We start from the raw sequence: 22,761 nt of genomic DNA, 5'->3' as shown, positions 1-22,761 counted from the left end.
ATCTAATCTATTCTATTGAGATACCTTTTTATATTTTTAACCAGTACTGAATAGTTTTGATGATGAGTGTTGAACTCTCTTTCTCTCTGTATATGCCTCTGTGTGTCTCTGTCTCTGTCTCAGAGGGGTGGTGTTTGGAAAATGATTTTTTTCTTCATATTTCTCTAAAATAGTTGAGGAAGTTTACCTAAGGGGATAAATTATATTGATTGACCCTTGCAAAGCTTTAAAGTTAGAGGTGGAGCTATGAAAAGAGTCTGAGGCCAGTGTTTTATGCATTTATATCTACTATGTCCCAGGGACCTTGTCAAATACATAAGTAGATGTGCTCATATTTTAGATAATGTAATGAATACCTACATTCTTTAATTAACAAGTGAGATGGACCTTCTTATAAATCATCCTTTAATGTTTTGATAGATTGATGATCTCACTGTCGGGTGACAACTGGTTCATACAGCAATATTTTATTTCCTATAAGTAAGTAGAACTACAGGAAATTTAGAGAGACAGCTCCTTTTTAAAAAGTAAAAAGACTGAAATCGTACATGTGATTTTTATGGTAAAGTGGTCATAATAAAACAACCACATAGTTGCAAGAATCATTTTTTTTCTAGTTACCACAAAACAATATACATCATCATCATAGAATATTAGAGTTGGAAGACTTCAGAGATGATTTTATCTGACCCCCTCTCATTTAAAGGCAGTAAGTTGGGAAGGTAGAAGATGTGGATTTAAATTTTGGCCTCCATCTTGATACACTAGATTTCAGTGAATAAATCATTTAATGTCTCCAAGTCTTATGTTCCCCTTTGCTAAATGAGAATAATCTTTGTACTGCCTCAGTACTGTTCTTGTGAGCAAAATATTTCACAAATCCTAAAGCCCTAAAAAAGGAGTTTTGTTGAAGATGAGGAACTGAGGTTCACAGAAGTGGTTTGATAAACACCACAGAAAATTATTAAGGGAGCTTTGACCAAAAGTTAGACCTACAAACACATACAGGTCTATGCTTGGTTCCTATTCGTAGTTATGTGGGTTAGAGAGCTGTACTCCCACAGTGCTTCCCTATTTGAGGTAGGTTCTAGATTCATTCTATATAAACCTATCACACTAAAAGCTTGTACATATCACAACCATTAGGGAAAGACTAAATCATAAATTAGCAGCAACCGTCACTTAACCATAGAGCTAGTTAAGAATATTTAAGGTGCCATTTAAGGATCTTCAAGTTTAGACAGTAGTAGTCTGAGTAGTAGTAGGTGAGAAGTTAACATTACAGTGCAATATTTTAAATTCATAGAGGAGAGCAAAACTCTAGCAGCAGTGGCTAATCTTCCCTAATAGAGTAAGTTTCTTCACTGGTAGCTTCTTACACCAATGAAATCATAGGCCCAGATTAAAAAAAGAACATTTAAGTATATTTAGACAAGGAGAAAAAAAACTTAGTATTTGGGAAAGACAATGGAGAAGGTAGATTTTGCTACTGCCACCATTGCTAATGTGTTTCACAGGTACATAAATTGGGCATTTTTTATCACAAAATTTTATGTAGTCTTCTGATAGCTCTCGGTATTCTTCCTATTAAGAAAAAAACAAAAAAAAATTCTAGTTACAAATGTACAAGTTGCCTCAAAAGTCTTAATGCATTTTTAAGTTACTAATAATTAAATATCATGTTTTATGACATTTTTATAAATATTTATTAAATACTTGAACAAAGAGAATTTCACTAACAAAATGAAGATTATGGTTATTTATAACCTGATATAATCCCTGCATAAATTAAACTGGACAAGTTCCCAAGCTTTCTATTGTTATAGAAGTTTTAAAACTCTTTTCTTCATGGTTATAGGTCTTTTCACTCATTTAGGACAGGGACTGAGTTACAGGCATTTGCACCTCAGTATGGCACCTAGTAGGTCCCCAGTAAAAATAAATACACACACACAAACACATTAATGTGACTTCTTTCCCTATTGAAAGATTCTCATAGCTCTAAAACTAATTATTTAGGCTTAATAGACAGAGTATGTTTTCATTAAAGCAACACATGAATTCATTTGTTTCATCTCATGAAAAATGGTATAAAATGACTTTTGAATTGGAAAGAGAAAAACTTTTGCTCAGGTGAAATTGTAAATCTTAATAATGCAGTGTATTCATGACATAGAAGCACTAAAATAGAGAAAATAATTCTGAGATTAAAAAAAAACCTTAGATACCCATGTGTATAACTACTGCCTGGAGTTCACCAAGTTGTTTTATGATAGTAGCCTTGTTAATTAATGCAATATAACTAAGCTGTACCATGATGTTGCAAAACTCTGCTGTAACATTGTTGTTCCAATGTATAACCCCAAACACATTGTCTAGAGTGTTCCTAGGAAACTAACTGTCCCTGGTAACATTTGACTTACTGTGCTTTTGCAAAGCCAGTTAGTGACAAACTTATGTTATCAGTACACAAAGAATATGTAACGAGTGAAAATGAAATTTTTACGTGAAGTAATTACAGTTTCATAGGAAACAGTTATAGAATCAAATAAGTTAGAGCTGTGGAAGATCATGGCTTACAGAGTGTAGTGACTAGCCTCAAGTCACATGGCAGTCAGGACTTGGAATAACACTCCTAAGATACTACCACACTTGCAGCCATTTTTCTTAGACTAAATATTCGTGGTCAAACCTTTGATATTCTTTCTGCACTTCTCAGTTTTGTAAACCTCTTTGAGTTAGAGTATAAGCCTTAGTTCCTGTCTCAAGATCTCTTTTTTTTGTTCTCTTATTTCTACTATACTATAAAATCTGTTATTTCTACTACCATAGTCTAATATTGTGGGCCCTTTCCTACCTAAGTATGTCTGTCATGGTCCCTTTGCTTCCAGTGAATTTTCTTTTCTTTTCTTTTTTTGGATGGTTCTATTACTCATAGTAGGGATAAAAGACTTCTCTTGTTTTCTTAACCTTAGAGGTAGAGGGAAGGACAAATAAGTATCTCTTGCCCCCTTTTTACTGTTGATATGCATAGTTTTTGTACATATGTAAGTGCACAGAAGGCATCAGCATTATAGTTAAAATATCTTTTGTCTTGACCAAAATCACTGTGATTCAGTCCGGTCACAATGCTGCTCTTTCTACAGTGTCTTTGTCCTCTTTTCTCCCTTCTCATTGGTACCACTGTAGTTTAGGCCATTATTATTGATAGCTTAGTTTATTGCTCTTAATAGGTTTCCTATTAAGGTCTCATTTAATAGACATCAGGTATCACTCTGATCATGTCACTCTCCTAATCCAATGGCTGTGTTACCTTTCAGATTCTGGTCTTTAATTTGGCCTTCTTCTGTATTTCAGCTTTATAACCTTTAGCCAAATGCCAGCTAGGTGGTGCAGTGAATAGAGCACGAGTACAGGAGTCGAGGACCTGAGTTCAAATCTCACCTCAGACAGTTGACACTCACTATCTGTGTAACCTTGGGCAAGTCACTTAAGCCCAATTGCTTCATCCTGGGTAATCTCCAGTCATTCTGATGAATATGTGGTGATTGAATTCAGGTGGCTGTGGAGGAGAAGTGAGGCTGGTGACCTGCACAGGTCTCCCTCACTCAAAACAAAGTCAAGTGCAAGTCATGTCATCATTTCTCTGATGGCATGGTGGTCTTTGGCAATGAAGGAGACACACACACACACACACACACACTCTTTAGACACACACACACACACACACACACACACACACACACACACACACACACACTCTTTAGCCAAATCCTACCCTTACTCAGCTAATACTTAACCAATTAACCTGTAGTAGCACGTAGTACAATGTGATACAGTAATTTAAGAATATATGATGGTTAAAAGAAATGTTTATAATTGCAGTATGAGATCATAGTGGAAAACCAGAAGGGACTACTATGCTGGTAGTATCTTGTGTCCTAACCAGATAGAAAATAACTCATGAAACTGATACATAATCAAAATGGAGTCATGCTGAAGGGCTTCAGTTCTGAGGAACTTTCCTGGAAGGGCCATTTGATTAAAAATAGAGATTCTTATTTTTTTTTTTTAACTTGTCTTACTAACCATGCTCTTTCAGAATAGCAAAGTGAAATGTTACTTTGATCTTAATTATTATACATAATTAGAAAAATTATTATAATTGTACAAATTATTATACATTATATTTTATTTCATATTATAATCTATTATAAATATTTTATTATAATATAATATTACACATCTTAATTATTATACATAATTAGGAAAAATATTTTGATGACTTGGAGATGATAGAAAATTTGGGAGGAAATAATGATCACATTTTCTTTGACAGCCTGGTCAGTTGTATGCCAGAATTTTCTTATCTTTAAAATGAAGGTACTTGTAAAACTTCCCCTGCAGGCTTATTAGGATGAAATGAGATCTTGTATGCAAAGTGCTTTCTAGACTTTCTAGACTATTTGAATATCAGGTATTCCTTCTTTACCAAAATGTAATTTAATTATTGCAGTTCCAAGAACAGTCTGTGAGGTTGATACTTCAGTTAATGGTAAGAAGCATTAGTTGCCTTAAGTAAGTTAAAGTCCATGATGACAGTTTTTTACTTTATGCTTGCAGTATGTTTCATTATAAATGTTCCCATTAGAAATACAAGAAACAATATATTTTCCTTCACTTTTTACATTCCTATTGTTTGCAACATTCCTCCAAGTCTATGGGAAGTGTAAAAAGAAAAATTCATCCTTAAAATCCAAAAGATTAGAATATCAAGTGATATTGACTGTCATTTCTTAGTATTTACTATTCAGTGCCCATGATTAAAATGTTGGATTATCTAGGCATTTCAGTTAATCTGTTTCTCTTGGTTACCTGCCTTTTGACTATTTCACTTTTGATTAGCAGTATTGGATGATGGAAATTTTTAAAAATTTAAGTCAAATTAGAATTGCATGGTGGAGGATACATCTGTTCTAAGATTTAGGAGAAATAATTTTAGACCTAGTTCTGTCATTAACTAGTTTATATCCAATAAATTACTTCTACTCTAACCTGCAGCTTTAAGGATTTGTATTCTTCTGATTTCCATTTCCTTAATCTCCAAAGTTCTCTTCTAGGTCTTTTAAAAATTGGTGTTTCTGATTTGCAAACTTGCTGGCTGAATGTTTACAGTCATAGTACAGGAAGTCCTTAGTTTGTGTTCCAAATATTTAATAAGCCAGCGAAATTAGATATGTTTTCACATAGCAACTGTGTTAAAAACGGTGATGAGATTCCTAGGCTAACCTACCAAAAAGTATTTTCAGCTCTTCATGAAACCGCTGAAAATATTATATTTTTAAAATGAAAATATAAGGAAATAGTATTGTATAAAGGACAAGATAGAGCAAGATAGTTCAGTAAGAAGGTGGGTATTTGATCTTGAATTACAGTGTTCAAGGGGAAAGAGGTTTTAATTATTGGAGAATGAGGAAATAGACTTCTATAAAAGTTCTAAAAGGAATTTGTGAACATTTTCAGGTGCTTATGAGGTTGACACTAATATTTGTAAATTTGTATAATTTTATAAATGTTTTATTTTTACAAATATCTGATTTTGCCCTTCTATGATCCAGAAATGCTTTTTAGTTGTTTGATGACTTACAAATATAATGTAGTGTAGAGGAGAAGTAGTTAACTTTTCTTGAGTGTTGAATGACAGAAGAAGAAAGGTTGTCCTGAGTATGAACTCTAAAAGATTCCCTGAGCTGGAATTGAGCTGTGAATATACCTGTGAGCTAGGAGCATAAGTGGAACAAGGTGGTTGTAAGTACTGGTGATGATAGACATTTAAAAAGCACAAGATTTTAAGATTTAGAGCTAAAAGGGCCTTTAGGTGTCATGTAATCCATTCTGATCATTTTACAACTAAGGAAATTGAGGGTTAGGAGATTCTCTTGTTGGACGGGTACTAGGATCATAAATGTAGAGCTGGAAAAAACCAGATCGTGCCTTCTAGGTGAATATCCTTATGTTACATATGGGAAAATAGTCCCAGAAGTGAAGTGCCTGCCCAGGTTCACCCAGTCAGTGCCAGAACTCAGAGTTCATCTCTTGGAATCAGGTTCTCTGATTCCAGTTCTTTCCACTATTCATACTGCAGGAATACATTAACCCTTAGAATGTGATTCAGTACAGTAAAACAGATACAGATAATCAGAACCTTTAAGCAGTGAGGAGAAGACTTTGAGGGAAAAGATAGGTTTTTCAGACTCTTAAAAACAGATCTCATGTGTAAGAAGGATTACATTTTCTGCTTCATCTTAGAGAGCAGAACCAAAAGATACAAGTTCCAAAACAATTTTACAAAGGGTGGCTTGATCTTGAGATCATATATCTAGAACTGGAAGGGACCATGGAGGTCATCTAGGCTCATACTCTTTTTACAAATGTGTACACTACAAAGCTTAAATAAATGATCTGTCCAAAGTCACACAGGTAGCAGAGCCTGAGGTTCAGATTCAGATCCTCCAATCCCCTTAGTTTTTCCACAGCAAAGTAGTGCTAAATGGAAAATGTTTATAACAATTTGAGCTTTCTAGAAGAGAAATGAACTTCCTTGGGAAATTATGTGTTTTCTTTCACTGGAGTCCAAGTAGAATCTAAATCATTACTTGGCAAGAATTTTGTAAATGGAAATTGTTTAGGTTTGGGTTAAATTTAATCATCTCCAAAGCTTTCCCAGTTCAGATCATGTCATCTTAGGTCTTTTCATATAAAAGCATAGTGTATTTTTAAATGATATTGAATTTTAATTTATTATATAAATGTTTCAGCCACAAAGCCCAATACAATTTGAGAAATATAGATTCCAGTACTATTCCTAACTACATAGGTATTTCATGGACCACTGCTTCATAAAAGACCTCTTCAATAACCTGCAACCTTAGTGCTCTGGTGGACTCTTTTTTTCCCCTCTTAATAAATGCCATTATATTTCTGTGACATATATGGCTATGTACTTCATTTTATTTCTGTGTATTACACATATTCAATGTGATATCCGTAGAACTCTTAAAACTTACACAGAATTTTATTGCCCAACGGTATAACAGAAGAAACATGTGATGTGAATTCAGAGGATCCAGGATAAAAGCCATTATCTGCCATTTACTGCTTGTGTGAAATTAGTCAAGTCACTGATCTCAGTTTTAGAATTCAAGTGGAGCTCTTCTAGTTTGCAGATTGGATTGGGAAATCAGTGTTTTTTCCAGTGCTAAATCCTCTGACCTGGTATCTTTACATGTACCACTTGGGGAGAACTCATGGACAGTGAACCATGTTTTGAGGATACTCAGCTTATATGATTAAATCCTAGCTTTTTTTTTTTCTAAGTCCTAGAATTTTAGTAGTTATAGATAATCTCTAAGATCCCAACTCTGAATACTTAGGGCAGTGACTTCATTTCATTAGGAAATTATATATATTGAGAAATAAATGTAAATTGAAATTTTCTATTAATGATTGAAGGTTCTTTTAGGAGGAATATATTCAAAATGTTTTCCTTTTCAATTTTACTTTAGATTGACTTTTGTTTTTTAGGTTAATAGTACTTTGTGCTATTGTAATATATGTGTGTACTGTGACAGTATAAGCCACATAAAATGTAGGCTATCTGTCCCATTCAAGAAGAGTAGTGCTGCCACAATGTAGAAAATCATTCATGTCCTTGACAATCAATTGAAACATCAATAAATGAAGACTTAGTAACAGAAAAGCATATTTACCTCTGCCTTGTGAAAGGAGAATATGCAAGATGATGAATCATTAAAAAGTGCTGGAAGACATTTGGGTTTTGATGGCAGCAAAGGTATACTTGATTTGATTTACCTCAAAGTGCAAAAACTGCTAGTTATAGTTTTGAAGCACTTGTCTTCAAGTGGACATATATGGATCATAATAGAATTGTATACATATATGTGCACAGATAGATATATACACACATAAATATTAACATTAGTGAACATTGGTAGGTACTGCTCTATAAAACTTAACATTTTTAACGTTATGTATCAATCCCTAACTTGTTTTTTCCTCTTTTAAATGTTTGATGGTAGACTCTATGCTGGATTTTAATTACATCTTTTTTTTTCCCTTCAGGTTTTCTTGGAAGACAATCTTATTCCACGCACATAAAGAACAACGCTTTTGAGCTGCTGTTACTGAATTTGGAATGATACTGCATATGTTCATCTGATGGAGGATTAGCTAGATCTCAGATAAAACATTGCTTACTGGAAACCCTTACTACACACAAAATGTCATCCAATAGGAGTCAGAATCCACATGGACTAAAGCAGATTGGTCTCGACCAGATTTGGGATGATCTCAGAGCTGGAATCCAACAGGTTTATACCAGACAAAGTATGGCAAAGTCCAGATATATGGAACTCTACACGTATCCTAATATCTTAAAACTTGAGTTTAAATTGATCACCCAGCATTTTTTGTGTTATTAGAGAATTTTGAACAATTATTTTTTAATTGCTTTTACTCTGTGTAAGCACTGCACTAGATGCACACACATTCACACATATATAGAGGTGAGATAGCCTCTTCCCTCAAGAAGCTTACATTCGGTTGGGGGATAAAGTTCATAAGCAAGTACAGGATATCATGCTGTTGAAAAGGAGGTAGTGGCAGAGTGCCACTAACTCCTGAGAGAATCAGGAACGTCTACAAATTATGTTAACTGTCTCCATTCTTTATCTTATACGTTAATAGTGCTCAGTATTCATTTTGTTTAACCTTTTAAGATAAATTAACCTTTTTTAATTTGCAAGAAGTCTACCTCAAAATGAAGAATGAAATGTCTTAATATTATATCATGAGTAAAATTTGGGTTATAGGTATTTTTTAATGTGCAGCTTAGCAGATTTTTGCCACTCTACATTTTGACTACTGTATGAAAAGCATTGTGTGATGTAGATACCATGGAAGATACAAAGGTGTGTGAAGAGATCTTAAACTCTTAAGGCATTTATATTCTTAGGGTATTTTAAGTATTTAAATATGTTTTAATTACCAAAAAATTATTTGAGTGTCTTTTAAGATGCCATACACCAAGAATCCCCATTGAATTTGTAAAAAGTTGAAAATGAGATAAGTTAACAACTTTCTTTATATGTGAACTACTATTGCTTTATAAGAGGTTTCATCTGAAGTTGAGTGAGGATAGTGGAGTTCTGCTAAACTTAAAATTTACTGTGTGCATAGATGAATAATTGCCCACACTGCTTTTGTAATATATGTAGATATCTATTTATCTCTGACTTTGAAAAAATTAGTTTAACTAATTCACATTTCTTGTATGCCTGTGCTCATACACATACATACACAAACACATTTATACATGTGAGAAATTACATGGTTTAGTGGTTAGAGAGCTGACTTGAGATCTTAGTTCAAGTTTCATCTTTGATATATATGTGACCCTGTTCAGATCACTTCACTTCTTGGTTTTGTAGTAACTCTCTAAAGCTGTTGCAAAGAAGATGCTGACTTATATTGGTAGAAGAAATTGCCTCCTAGGAGCTCTTTTTATCACAGGTTTGAACTCTTGTCTCGATCCATAAGTGTGCAACCCAGCACTTGTCAGAGAAGAGATTTTTTTTTAAAAGATGATAGGATAATGTATTACCTAAAAGACTGGGATTCTCTGGCATAGCATGTGAAGAATATAGATGACTGTGGTTGTTTTCATGTTGATACATGAAATGCCTCCTAAGTGCTCTGTATAAAAAAACTAGAATCTAGAGTATATTGCCATTAGATTGGTCCTTTAATTCTAATCATTCTTCATGCCACTGTTGAGAAAGTAGTGAACTTTTATGATGGGACTTTATCATACATAGTGATCAGTTCTTAAGTTGGATTGATAACAGTATTAACTTGTCTTTCTCCTCCTAAGTAAGGATTTTTCTGGCTAAGTTATACAACATGTTGATAGGAAGGAAGATCGGAAGACTTCTAGGCAATATAATGAAAATACATAATGAAAGTGCTTATTATTCATTATGGAATTGTGATTATAATGTATTGACACTTTTCAAAAATGTAACCTAGAATGAATATATCTTAAGTGAATATTTTCAGATATAAGGGATTTTAGAGATTGTTTTTACAAAGGAGGACACTTGGGTAGTTAACTGAAACTTCCAGAAATCTCAGCTAGTTAATGGTAATGCCAAGATTAAGAACTCAGTTCTCTTGATGTGGGAGTTTTACTCTGTGGGAGTCTTTCTGCTTTACCATTCACCTGGGGAGTCTTAACAGATTTAGCCCAATAAGACTATAATCACTCAAAATATTTTTGGAATAACCCTTTTGAAATTGCCTTCAGAGCCTAAATTAAGGTATTTTAAATATATTGATGATAATATCTTCATTTGCTCTGAGGTTGTATTTCAGTTTTGGCAACTGCCACAAATCGTTTTATGTGTTACCAAAACCATATTTTTGGTTTAAAAAAATTATTGCTTAAGAAACATTTGAGCTAGATCATAAAGCAGCCAGTTTTTTTAGCCCCTTTTACATTGTACAAAGCCTTCAGATATTTCAGAAACTTTTATGTAGTAAATAAATGGCCTTATCAACAGATGCCATGAAATGACTTCTTTATAAACAGTACTATTGATGTCAGAGGGAAAAAAACATCTTCCCATGATTTTTGACACGTGCTTTTGAGGTTATGACTCAGGAATAGTTATTTTCAGTTTCATTTTGTTAACTATATTTTGTTGGAAACACTGTTTTATCATCTGTTTTGCTTTCCTCTAAAACATAATTTTGTTCAGCTTGCTTTGGGTTATCAGAATAATGTAAATTGAATAAGACATCTGCCTTTATTTAAAATGCCATTTGCTTTCAAACTTTCCTAATGTTCACACTTTCCTTCAGAATGAATCTTTAATTCTTTACCATTATTTTCACCATTAATAACATCTGAACCAACCAAATCTCTACCTTTTCAACATATTAGTGAGTCTTTGGACTGTTTAACTGAATCCATATATCTTTGATTAATCTCACTGTATTTAAAAAAAACCACTGGTGTTACGCAAATTCTTGATCTTAACATTGGTTCTTTTAATGTAACATCTTGCATGGATATGTAACCTCACAAAGTGCTTTTTTATTCCTGATTGTCACTTATCTTTATGCTGACGGGAAACACAATAATTGTTTTCAGTGTCTTGAATGTAATACATGATTTAAGATTGAGTGAACTGAATTCACTGCATTAAATTTACTTATCTGAATTTGATAGTTTCCTCTTTTAAGAAAGATGCTAAAATCAGCATACCACACACCTAAAAACAGCATACGCTACCTCTGTGACAAAATTCTTTTGGCTAGAAGAGGTCTTCACCTCTCATAAGAGGTAAAAAGAAAGTGATAAAAAGACTACTGCTATAGTCCATAAAAGATGTGTTTAGTATTTTTATATTTTTTGCAATATTTCTGTACCCTAATACATAGCCAGTTTTTGTAAAATATCCATTTGTTGCCAAGAATTATATTCCTTTTTGTTTATTTTTAGCATTTTTATTTTTTTAATTCCAAATTCTCTCCCTCCCCTTCAGCCCTTCCCCTACCCATTGAGAAGACAAGCAGTATATCAGTTATGCCTGTGAAATCATGCAAAACATTTACATGTTGCCAAAAAAAGAAGAAGTGAAAAAATTGTATTTCAAGACTGAAATAATCCATTCTCTTTTCTGGAGATAGAACATATTTCATTATGAGCCTTTCAGAACTGTTTTGAACGATTGTATTAATCAGAATAGCTAAATTTTTCAGTTACGGTATTGCTATTACTACATACTTTCTCCTGGTTCTCCACACTTCACTTTGCATCAGTTCCTAGAAGTCTTCCCAAGTTTTTCTGAAACCATCCTTGAGAAATACCATCTTTAGCCATCTCATTTAGAAGGCACTATAAATCATTTAGAAGTAGCTTCTCCAGAAAATTTGTGCAATTCTGTATTTTGCCTTTTGTTTTTGTTTTCATTACATTTGTCCAAAACTAAGAGAGGGACATCAGAATCTTCTGTTGTTACAGATAATTCAGTTAATTTTTCTCATATGAATTTAGATGATAAAGCATTTGGAGCTTATGAGTTTAATATTGGTACTGTTTTGTTGTCCATTGGTCCTTTTAGCTTAATGTAGTTTCCTTGTTTGTCTCTTTTATGTTATGAATGAATGTGCAGTTAGGGCCTATTTTTTTGGATTCAGCTGATGCATAACAAATTTTGATCCCTTCATTTTTATACTTGAATGCTGTTTATCTCTTTGTTTTTCAGGTATATTTTTTGTAAGCAGCAGATTGTGGGGATTGTTTTCTTATCCACCCTTACCTTTTGTTTTATTGTTTAATTTATTCATCTCTATAAAGTTTTGAGAATTAATTTTTGTTTTCCTCTGCATGCCTCTAAAAGTAGGGTTTTTTTCCTCCAAATTATGTTTTCCCTCTCTCTTCCTCTGTAGAAACAGTACTTTATTTTGGTTTTTTTGTTTTGTTTTGTTTTGTTTTGTATTAGTTATTTTACCTTAGGGCAATCCTTTTTTAGAGCTCTCTTCCTCTCACATTCAAACCCCTCCTTCATTCCTTTTTTTAGTTTTGGAGTTTTGCTGAACTTACTCACTTGTTTCTCTGCCTTTAATCTAGTTATCTATTTCTTTAATTTTCTACCCCTTTTTTTCTCTTCCTGTTCTATCTTTTCTAGACTTTTTATTGATGATTCTTATTTAGTCTTTGCATCCCCATGAAATTAAAAGTTCCAACAGTACATGTTTTGAGTTCCATCTTCTGAATACTTTCTGTTTTACTACCTTGTAGATGTTGTGCTTCCATTTCTGTTGTGATTTATTTTTTGAAATTCCTGCATGATATAAGAAGAATTAAGTGTTGCCCCTTCATAGGAATTTTCCTGTGTAATTTGTTACTTTCCCCTCTCTTCTCCATGATCTTTTTCCCCCATTGGCCATACATTCTCTTTGGGTCTAAGTGTTCCATTGTCATGGTGGTCATTTGACCCTAGGAGTTTAGATTCCCCATCTGAGGTTTTCCATGGAGGCACACCACTCTCAGAGGTAGTATTTACTCTAAGGCATCAAATCTCTGCAAATTACACCCAGTTATAGACTATAACCTTCCCTCTTTGGAAGCCTTCTTTAGTGCATTAAGTTTTCCTCCTTTCTTTACTCTTTTTTCAGTCCTACCATTGTCCACTAGGCCTTCTTCCTGGGAGACTAGAAGTTATTTTTTTTTCATTGTTTACCATTGACTTGATTTGAGTGAACCACACATTCCCCTGTTTTATTCCTCCCTGCTCCCCTTTTATGCACCCTCTTACTCTGAGAGACATATTTAGGTAGGAAAGGGCCCACAATATTAGACTATGGCAGTAGAAATAACAGATTTTATAGTGTAGTAGAAATAAGAGGACAAAAAAGATCTAAAGACAGAAACTAAGGCTTATAGTCTAACTCAAAGAGGTTTACAAAATTGAGAAGTACAGAAAGAATATCAAAGGTTTGACCATGAGTATTTAGTCTAAGAAAAATGGCTGCAAGTGTGGTAGTATCTTAGGGGTGTCATTACAAGTCCTGACTGTAAAGTCTGTTATTTCTACTACCATAGTCTAATATTGTGGGCCCTTTCCTACCTAAGTATGTCTGTCATGGTCCCTTTGCTTCCAGTGAATTTTCTTTTTTTTTGGATGGTTCTATTACTCATAGTAGGGATGAAAGACTTCTCTTGTTTTCTTAACCTTAGAGGTAGAGGGAAGGACAAATAAGTATCTCTTGCCCCCTTTTTACTGTTGATATGCATAGTTTTTGTACATATGTAAGTGCACAGAAGGCATCAGCATTATAGTTAAAATATCTTTTGTCTTGACCAAAATCACTGTAATTCAGTCCGGTCACATTGCTTCTCTTTCTACAGTGTCTTTGTCCTCTTTTCTCCCTTCTCATTGGTACCACTGTAGTTTAGGCCATTATTACTGATAGCTTAGTTTATTGCTCTTAATAGGTTTCCTATTAAGGTCTCATTTGATAGACATCAGGTATCACTCTGATCATGTCACTCTCCTAATCCAATGGCTCCATTACCTTTCAGATTCTGGTCTTTAATTTGGCCTTCTTCTGTATTTCAGCTTTATAATCTTTAGCCAAATGCCAGCTAGGTGGTGCAGTGGATAGAGCACAAGTACAGGAGTCAGGAGGACCTGAGTTCAAATCTCACCTCAGACAGTTGACACTCACTAGCTGTGTAACTTGGGCAAGTCACTTAACCCCAGTTGCCTCATCCTTGGTCATCTCCAGTCATCACCGGATTCAGATGGCTGTGGAGGAGAAGTGAGGCTGGTGACCTGCACAGCTCTCCCTCACTCAAAACAACATCAAGTATAAGTCATGTCATTTCTCTGATGGCATGGTCTTCCTCGGCAATGAAGGACGAACACACACATATACTCTGTATTGAATCACTTGAAGGCTCAAGTGTTGTGAGCTTTAATTAATCTGTGGTGTTTCAGGTCTATTCCTCCACCATCAGTTCTTCTGTTTAAGGCACACTTTTTCTCTTGTCTCCTTGTGCACTTTGAGAAAGATATCTCTTAATGCTCCTTGTGTTGTAATTTTGCTTCTACTGTTTTTCAGATCCATAGCTGTCTTTCTCTTTGGGTTTTTTTTAACCAGTTTTTCTCTCTCCATTTAATTTATTTAAATTCTTGTGCCTTTAATGTCATCTGTGTTTACCTTTCTTGTATTTCAGTTGTATGGGGTATTCACAAAGCAAATAATCAGCTTAGATCCAGGTCTTTGGGGGAGGGGCGTGAAAAGCTCCAAATGACACTCTTTTATTGGACTTTTTTCCTCATTGATAAGGCATAGATTTTCAGCGTTTTATCATATTGGGCTATATCTTATACTCATCTGCTTTTCTGGTTCCATAATGTAGTTTCTTGTGGGTGCAGAATAGTGTCTTTTTATTATTCTTTCCTTTCCTTAATTTTTTATAGCCTTAAAAGTCTTTTTTCTGTGTACTTTCAGAATTTGTTGTCATTGGAATTATTAAATTTAACTCCCATGTGTCTTGGAGTTTTCAGCTTGTTATTTTTTTCTTCACTGAAAATGATCTAGATTTTTTCAATCAATGCTTTGTTATCTCTGTTCAGAAGTTCTTGGCAATTTTGTTGTGCTGTTTCTTGCATTGTGATATTCAGGTTTTTTGACTCATGGTCTTCTGGAAAGTCAAAGAACCTTGAATTTTTTCTTTGCATTGTGTCCTCAAAATCAATATACTATCCTTTGTATAGAAATTCTGTTTTCTTTTAACTTTTTTTTTGTTTCATTTCCTCCATATTGTCCTTTCCTTCTGTCAGTTTGTATTCCCCATTAGTAGTTTTCTTGTTTCTTTGGTGAGGTTTGCCACAGGGGCATAATGTTTTTTGGGATTTTTTTTGTTTGTACATTGTTTGTTTGATTTCTGCTATGTTGGCCATAAATTCTGTTATCATAATTCTTACTTGTTTCTTATATTCAGCTGTATCCTGTTTTGGTTCCATTCTTGGAAATCTAAAGGGTCCTCTGCCTCCTCAAGTACTGATTCGTTTTCCTTTTTCTTGCAATATTTGTACAGTGATGTTTCATGTCCACGATGATCTGGAGGTCAGATTTTTAATATCTTACCTATTGATGGGTTTATCTGTTTGTTACCAAAATTTTTTATTGAATTTTTTTTCTTCCTGAGATCTTTGATAATCTCATTTTCCCCTTATGTTTTTGTTGGTCCCTTTCTGATTCGTCTTTTGATGGTTATTTCCCCAAGCCTAGACCTCCCCCGAACCATTTTGGCCTCCCCCTTTATTGGGCAGTTCACTTTCTACTGACCTCATGATCTCAGGTCCAAGTGAATTCTTTGGGGACAAAATTGTCTTCAGCTGGTGCCGTTTCTCTTCCTTAAGTCCACACAAATGCTGGCACCCTGGTGCAGTACCTGCATTTCCTTCATTTTCTACCTGAACTAATAATTCTTACTTGAGAGTGGTGTGAAAAGTAATGAGACTCAGTTTTTTTAAAATATATTTTATGGGTGATATATGTACTGAGAACAGAAACAAGTTTAAGGGTGCTTATTTCTCTTGATTCTGTAGAGAGTGGGGTGGGCATCATTTGGGAACTATAGCAACACAAAAGTATTTGCTGGTAGAATTGCAGGGTACAAGCTGATGCCACCTAGCCAAGAGTCTGAGGGTTTGTACGGGGAAGTAGGAGGTTCCTGAGTGAATGAATGTATCAGGGATTAACCTTCCCTGCTGTTAGTTCTTTGGATTGTTATCCCTTTAGAGTGCTTAATGTTTTATATCATAAAGTCAACTATAATTGCTTTACTTCATGATTGTAATTCTTATTTTGGAGTGGTACAAAAAGTAATGAAACTTAGAAAATTGTCTAGTCCTCTGTCTCGTTGGTCATGTGACTCATAGTATAGGTTTGGGATTTTTTAAAATGTTTTGTGGACACATGCACTGAAAAGAGAAACGTATTTAGATCAGGGGATTTTGTATACTTTTGTATACTTCGTTGCTTTAATATACATTTATGTGTATTAATGAATGCCCATTCCATTTGTCAGCCCCTCTCCCCATCAGTATTTGAAAGACTGAGATCTTAACAATGTGGATATTTCCTTCAGCAATATAGGGCAGAACCCATCCATGCCTCTGTAGCTGGCTGTGTCCTTTCCACAAGTTCTCCACAGATCTGTCCAGTGTGGTGAGGGTCTTCCTCTAGTTTTCTTGGCATGACAACTTGGCATAATTGGCTGTTAGCTATTTGCTGTCCACAAGTTCTCCACAGATCTGTCCAGTGTGGTGAGGGTCTTCCTCTAGTTTTCTTGGCATGACAACTTGGCATAATTGGCTGTTAGCTATTTGCTGCCCTTGCCACATTATCAATCCCATATACTTTCTGGTCATACAAAATGGAAAGCAAAAAATATCTCCCCCTGTCCCCCCAGCTTCTTAACCATAATAGCCTGGCACTGCTATTCATGGGGTAACTTTAGAACTGGATTGACAAAGTGACCCAATGGCTTTTCATTTGCACTAATTGTTTAAAAAAAAACAAAACCCACATATATAAACAAAAAGAGCCAGGGTGTCTACACATAAAAGATTTTGTGGGAGCAATTAAAGGGAGAAACTGATGGAAAGAGCTCTGTATTTAGAATCTCAAGGCTTGAGTTCAAATTTCGCTTCTTCCACTTAATAGTTTAGTAAAATGGGAATAAAAATATTTATACATCCATCTTCCCAGGGCTGTTGTAAGGAACAAAGAGATCGTGTTAAAGTGCTTTATAAACCAGAAAATACTATGGTGAACATTCCCTGGGCTACTACTGCAATACTCTTTTACACCTTGTTTTTCTTGGCCAAAAAGGTGAAACCTTTTATGCCACTTCTGTACAGTATGTGGCAACCTGCTTTTTCCTTACCTTGTTTTCGTGGACTGAGTGTTGGATTTGGAGTCAGGAAGACCTGTCTTGGACACTGACCAGCTGTGTGACCCTAGTCAAGTCATAAAATCTCTCTGAGCCTTGGTTTCTTCTTCAGTAAAATGAGGATATTGGCCTCTATGATCCCTAAAGTTCCTTGTATCTGTACTGTTTGTTAATTGCCAGATCTAATGGATTTTTCTTAATGCTCATCTCTTTTCCCTCTGCAGCCTTTGACACTGTTGATCAACCTTTCCATCTTCTTACACTTAACCTCTTTCCATGCCCTTTAAAATCCAGCCACACTGGCTTACTTGCCAGTCTTCATTCTCTTAATCGGTGCCATCTCACAAAGTTAATCTTAGGATTCTAGAAATGAAAAGAGTCAAACAATAGGATTTTATTTATTTTTTCCAAAATATTTTTTATTTTAAACTTAAATATATAATCATACTATAAAGTTAAATATTAAAACTTAAATACAATATTTTTTAAAAAGCATTGCTGTGTGCACAGCAGAATGTATAAGAGGATTCAAAATATACAGTAAATTTCCATTTTAAGAAAGCTTGTATAATAAATACTACACATTGTGTTCAGAGCTGTCTGTCTTTGCTCCCTTGTTAAATTTTCTTTTGTTCTTTGCTGTACACTTTTTACTTTATTCTTTTTTTCCCTCCCTTCCTCCCTTGCCTTCTCCCTAAGAAGGCTGCAGTTAAGTGCAGATATATATGTACATATACTAAAGGCATCTATAATCATACTCATATATAGACATATACATTCATATGCATCCATGTAAGACCTTACTGTACTTAATTGTCCTGTTTCTCTGAGAGTGGATTACCTCTTCCTTCCTAAGTCCAAGTCTTTCTTTAATAATTCTGTCAGCTTACCATTTCCTACTCTATAGCAATATGCCAACCCTATACTATCTATTTATTTTAAATAGTCCAAAACAGTACTGATTAATATGGTTGACATAAAGTGTAGTTTCTGTTTTTCTCTTTTGATTAAATCTATTTTAGCTTTGTCTGAGGTCATAATTACTACCCCTGATTTTTTTCCCCTAATAAAATTCTGGTCCTGACCTTTATTTTATATTTGTGGGTATCTTTTATTTCCTATCCCTCCTGCCTGCTACCCTGCCCTTCTGTTACGTAACCTACCCAGTCCCCCAAGAGTCCCTCTTATCTTAATCTTATTCCTGTTAATCTAAACATCTTTCTATACCCCCCTTATCCTATTCCTTCATCTTTGCCTCTAAAAATTCTTCCCCATCCCCTTAAGTCTTTTATTTCTTTCTGAATTTAGAAGACTTATGTACCTTTCTACAAGTATATGTATCATTCCTTTTTGAACCCATTCCTGATGAAAGTAGGGTTCAAGAACTACCAGCCCTCCTCCCCCATTTAATTCTGTTAGTTCGTCCTCTCATGCCTCATTTGTATAAGATAATTACCCTTTTTGCTTTTTCCTAAATGGTTTTACTTTTTCGAATCCTATCATACTTAGGACTTCTACCGCAGTCTTTCTTTTGAACTACCCAATTACTAATGACAGTCTCAGACATATATTTTACATTTCCTCAAAAACAAAACCAGTCTATTCTTATTGAGCCCTTTATAGTTAGTCTTTGATAGTACCTTATAATTTCCCTTGGACCTTATATGTCAGATCTTCTGTTAAGTTCAGGTTTTTGTTTTTGTTTTTTAAAAAACAAAAACATGAAAGTCTGGAAATTCATTAGATCTTTTCATTGAGAATTGTTGCTGGTTACGGTATTTTCAGCCAGAAGCCCAGTTCTTTTGCTCTTTGATATGTAGTGTTCCAGGACCTGCAGTCTTGTAATGTCAGAACTGCTCAGTCTTGTGTGATTCCAATTGTGACTTCACCGTATTTAAATTGTGTTTTTTCTGTTTACTCCTAATGTTTTCTCCTTGAGCTGGGGGTTTCAGAATTTGACTGTAACATTCCTGTAGGTTTTCCTCATAAGATCTCTTTCAGGTGGTGATCAGTGGATTTTTTTTTCAATTTCTGCTTTGCCTTCTTGTTCTAACTCTTCAGGACAGTTTTCTCTAATTACTACTTGTTTTATTGTATCAAGGTTTTTAGGGGAGGGGGTAATAACTTTCAGGTTGCCTGGTTATCTTTATTTTTTTATCTGTCCTCCTGATCAATTGTCTTTCTTATGAGATATTTCATGTTCTCTTCTATTTTTTTCATTCTTTATATTTTATTTTATTATATTTTGGTCTCTTATAACTTTGTTGGCTTCCCCTTGCCCAATTCTGATTTTCAAGGAGCTGTTTTCTTAAGATTCTGAATCTCCTTTTCTAATTGGTTGACTCTTTTTTCATAATCTTTTTTTCTTGGATTGTTCTTTTTTTTTTTTTTCACCTCAATCTCTCGTTTGATTTTTAGTCTTTTAAAAGTTCTTCTAAGAATTCTTTTTTGGGCAGATGATCATTTGACCATAAATAACTCTTTGGGGTAGGCAAGATTTATTTCCTTTCATTATCCTCCTCTGAAGACAAACCCCAATCTTTTCTATTCCCATAGTAACTTCCTAAGATTGGATTCTTTCTCTTTTGCTTATTTTTTTAAAAATTTGTAGCAGCTTATTTTTTGTAATCACCTCTGGTCCTGGGTTTTGGGGGATGGTGCCAAAACCAAGACTTCCAGCCTCCTGTAAGTGCCCACAGCCAGCATCATCTCACTCCACTGCTTCTGCATTTACCAGGCTGGTTCCTTCTTGCCCAGGGCACAGCTGAGTCTGGGTTCTAAGACTACCTTCCAACCCAGCAAGCCCCAGGGGTCACTGCTTTACAGGAACCAAGCCTCGGTGCTAGGATTTTTTTTTAGGTATTCTCTTGGTTGTCCCAAGAGAACCACTGTTCTTCCCCAACTTTTGTTTATTTTTACTGCTCTAAGTTCTCTGGCAGGCACTATTTTGTCTTGTATGTGAGAGAAATCTTGAGAGCTTGGAATTTTCTGACCTACTCCGCCATCTTCCCAGAATCTTCTCAAACAATAGGATCTTAAAACTTAAGTTTTGATATACTAGAACGTCACAGTGGGCCAAACAGAGACCTAGTGTGTATTCTAAAATTTCAGCACTAAGAAAATCTAATAAGCCATTACAGTTTTGATCATGCAAAACTTAAAAAGCAATCCTAAAACACTTAAGAACAAGGGAACAGTCCAGAAAAAGCTACTGTAGTAAGAGTTAAACCAAAATCTTAGCACTAAAAGCAATCTGAGAGAGAAATTAGAATTAAAAGATGTATTGAAATAGATTGATTTTACTTTCTTATAATTTTTCTATCTGGTAAGCTGAAAATACTGTACTGACCTTCAAGCTTAGGTTTAAAGTACTAGACTGGAATCTACAGTACAAGAGTAGACTTGTTCTGAGGTTGACCTTCACTCTGTTTGCTTGCTTTCTATTAACCACTGAGGCGCAGGTCACTATGAAACCTTATTTAATTGGTCTGAATTGCAATGTACCAAGCTCTGATGCTGCATCCTTATAATTCTGTCTTCAGCTAAAAGCCTCAGATAGGTATGCTTGGTCTTTAATTTTTCGGCATTTAGGTAAGACTCACCCTGAGTGGCCAAGAGAACCAGAATGAGAACCTACTGCTTCCTGGAAGCCTGGGTGATGTGGGACTTGGGTATGTATTTCATAGTTAGGTATTTTAATACAATCTTTTGTTAGCCTTTTTGTAAACTATTCTTCATTCCATTGGAAAGAAAATTTCAAGATGGTTCTTTGATTTGTTTTGTTTTTAAAATTTTTATTTTCCAATAGAGCTTTTAAAGTAAAGCTAAAATTAGAAATGATTTAATTTTGACTGTGTCTAGTATTTGGAATATTTCTAAGTTCCTTAACCTTTTATAGTCATGTTTATAACTACTGTACTAGCGTACATCAGTCCAACCAAGCTCGAGGAGCTGGAGTGCCTCCTTCTAAATCTAAGAAAGGTCAAACACCTGGAGGAGCTCAGTTTGTTGGTTTGGAATTATACAAACGACTGAAAGAATTTCTCAAGAATTATTTGACAAACCTTCTTAAGGTAAGATTCTTTTACATGAGAATTAAGCATTTAAAAGATGGAAATTGCAGTAGACATAAAATATGGAGTAATACCTAAGTGTTAAAGTCTTCCAGTGTCATTCAGTACTATTTTAAAAATATATGTGTCGTATATATATATATATATAGGAAATGTTGAAATTGTTCATTCTTTTGCCCATGGTAGAAATGAAATATTTTCCATAAACAACTTTTCTGGTTGTTGTTTTTTTAACCCCTGATGCACCATAAAATTATATGATTAGATCCTTTTTAACAGAGGCTGAATGACCATTTGTTGCACATTGTGTAAGGGATTTGTCAAATGGATCCAAGAGGTTGAGGTTGGGCAAGATGACATCTAAGGTCTCTTGATTCTATAACCCAGCTTTTAATTTACTTCCCCTTAAACTAATTTTCTTAGTAGATCATAGCCATTTTCCTATTTTATAGCATAAAGGAATCTAGTTTATTTTAAGGGTTATTTTCTAACAACAATATATTTAAACTGTTAAGAGGTAGCTTGTTTGAGAAATTTACAGAAATGACTTTCTCAAAAATAATTTTGCTGTGGTACTCAGGAGCTATAGAATTACTTCCTTAACCAGAGTGGGTTTCTTTGTGAATACCTGTTTCTTTTGAGTATGGTTTGTCCTGCCATACTCCTCTCGCCTGGGTAGTGATTTAAGTTTTTTCCCCTTCATCTTCTGCCTTTTTCTTCCTCAGTCTTCATCTCTGTAGCAAAGGCAGTGTGGTGCCTTACTTCCAGCCACATGGATGGGCAAGTGGGGCCTTCAGCTGGTGCTACACATGTTACATAGAGTGAGTGAAGACATCTATACTCTCTACCCTGGGAAATTTTGCAGAAATTTTTCTGTGTATATATTCATACTTTGAACTACACAGACCTGTATAAAAATTTCAGCATGCTCCAGATTGTTTTTTTTTTCTTAAATACCTTTGCACATTAGAAACATTAACTTGTTTCTAAAAAAAAAAAAAGATTTGCTTACCCACAATTTGTTGTAATTTAATATTGTTTTACTTATTCCCCACATAGTATGTTATTAATATCTTTTTGAAAGCAATTAGAAAAAATGTCAATCTTGACAAAATGAATCCTGTCATTTTA

The 22,761-nt window shown here is 34.5% G+C and overlaps 1 protein-coding gene across 3 annotated transcripts in view; it reads left to right on the top strand.

Moving 5' to 3' along the window:
• CUL1 (cullin 1) overlaps nt 1-22,761 on the top strand; it is a 114,967-nt gene that overhangs the window by 37,457 nt on the left and 54,749 nt on the right. For all 3 annotated transcript variants that reach the window (XM_072652419.1, XM_072652417.1, XM_072652418.1), the window contains exons 2-3: nt 8,143-8,440; nt 21,456-21,630. In XM_072652419.1, coding sequence (XP_072508520.1) covers nt 8,301-8,440; nt 21,456-21,630 — 315 coding nt within the window. In that variant the 5' untranslated portion in view covers nt 8,143-8,300. The remainder of the gene's footprint in view (nt 1-8,142; nt 8,441-21,455; nt 21,631-22,761) is intronic.

The sequence above is a fragment of the Notamacropus eugenii genome, chromosome 3 (assembly GCF_028372415.1).
Source record: "Notamacropus eugenii isolate mMacEug1 chromosome 3, mMacEug1.pri_v2, whole genome shotgun sequence".
Classification (NCBI taxonomy): domain Eukaryota; kingdom Metazoa; phylum Chordata; class Mammalia; order Diprotodontia; family Macropodidae; genus Notamacropus; species Notamacropus eugenii.
Note: the sequence above shows the minus strand (reverse complement) of the source record. Positions and strands in the feature narration are given on the sequence as shown.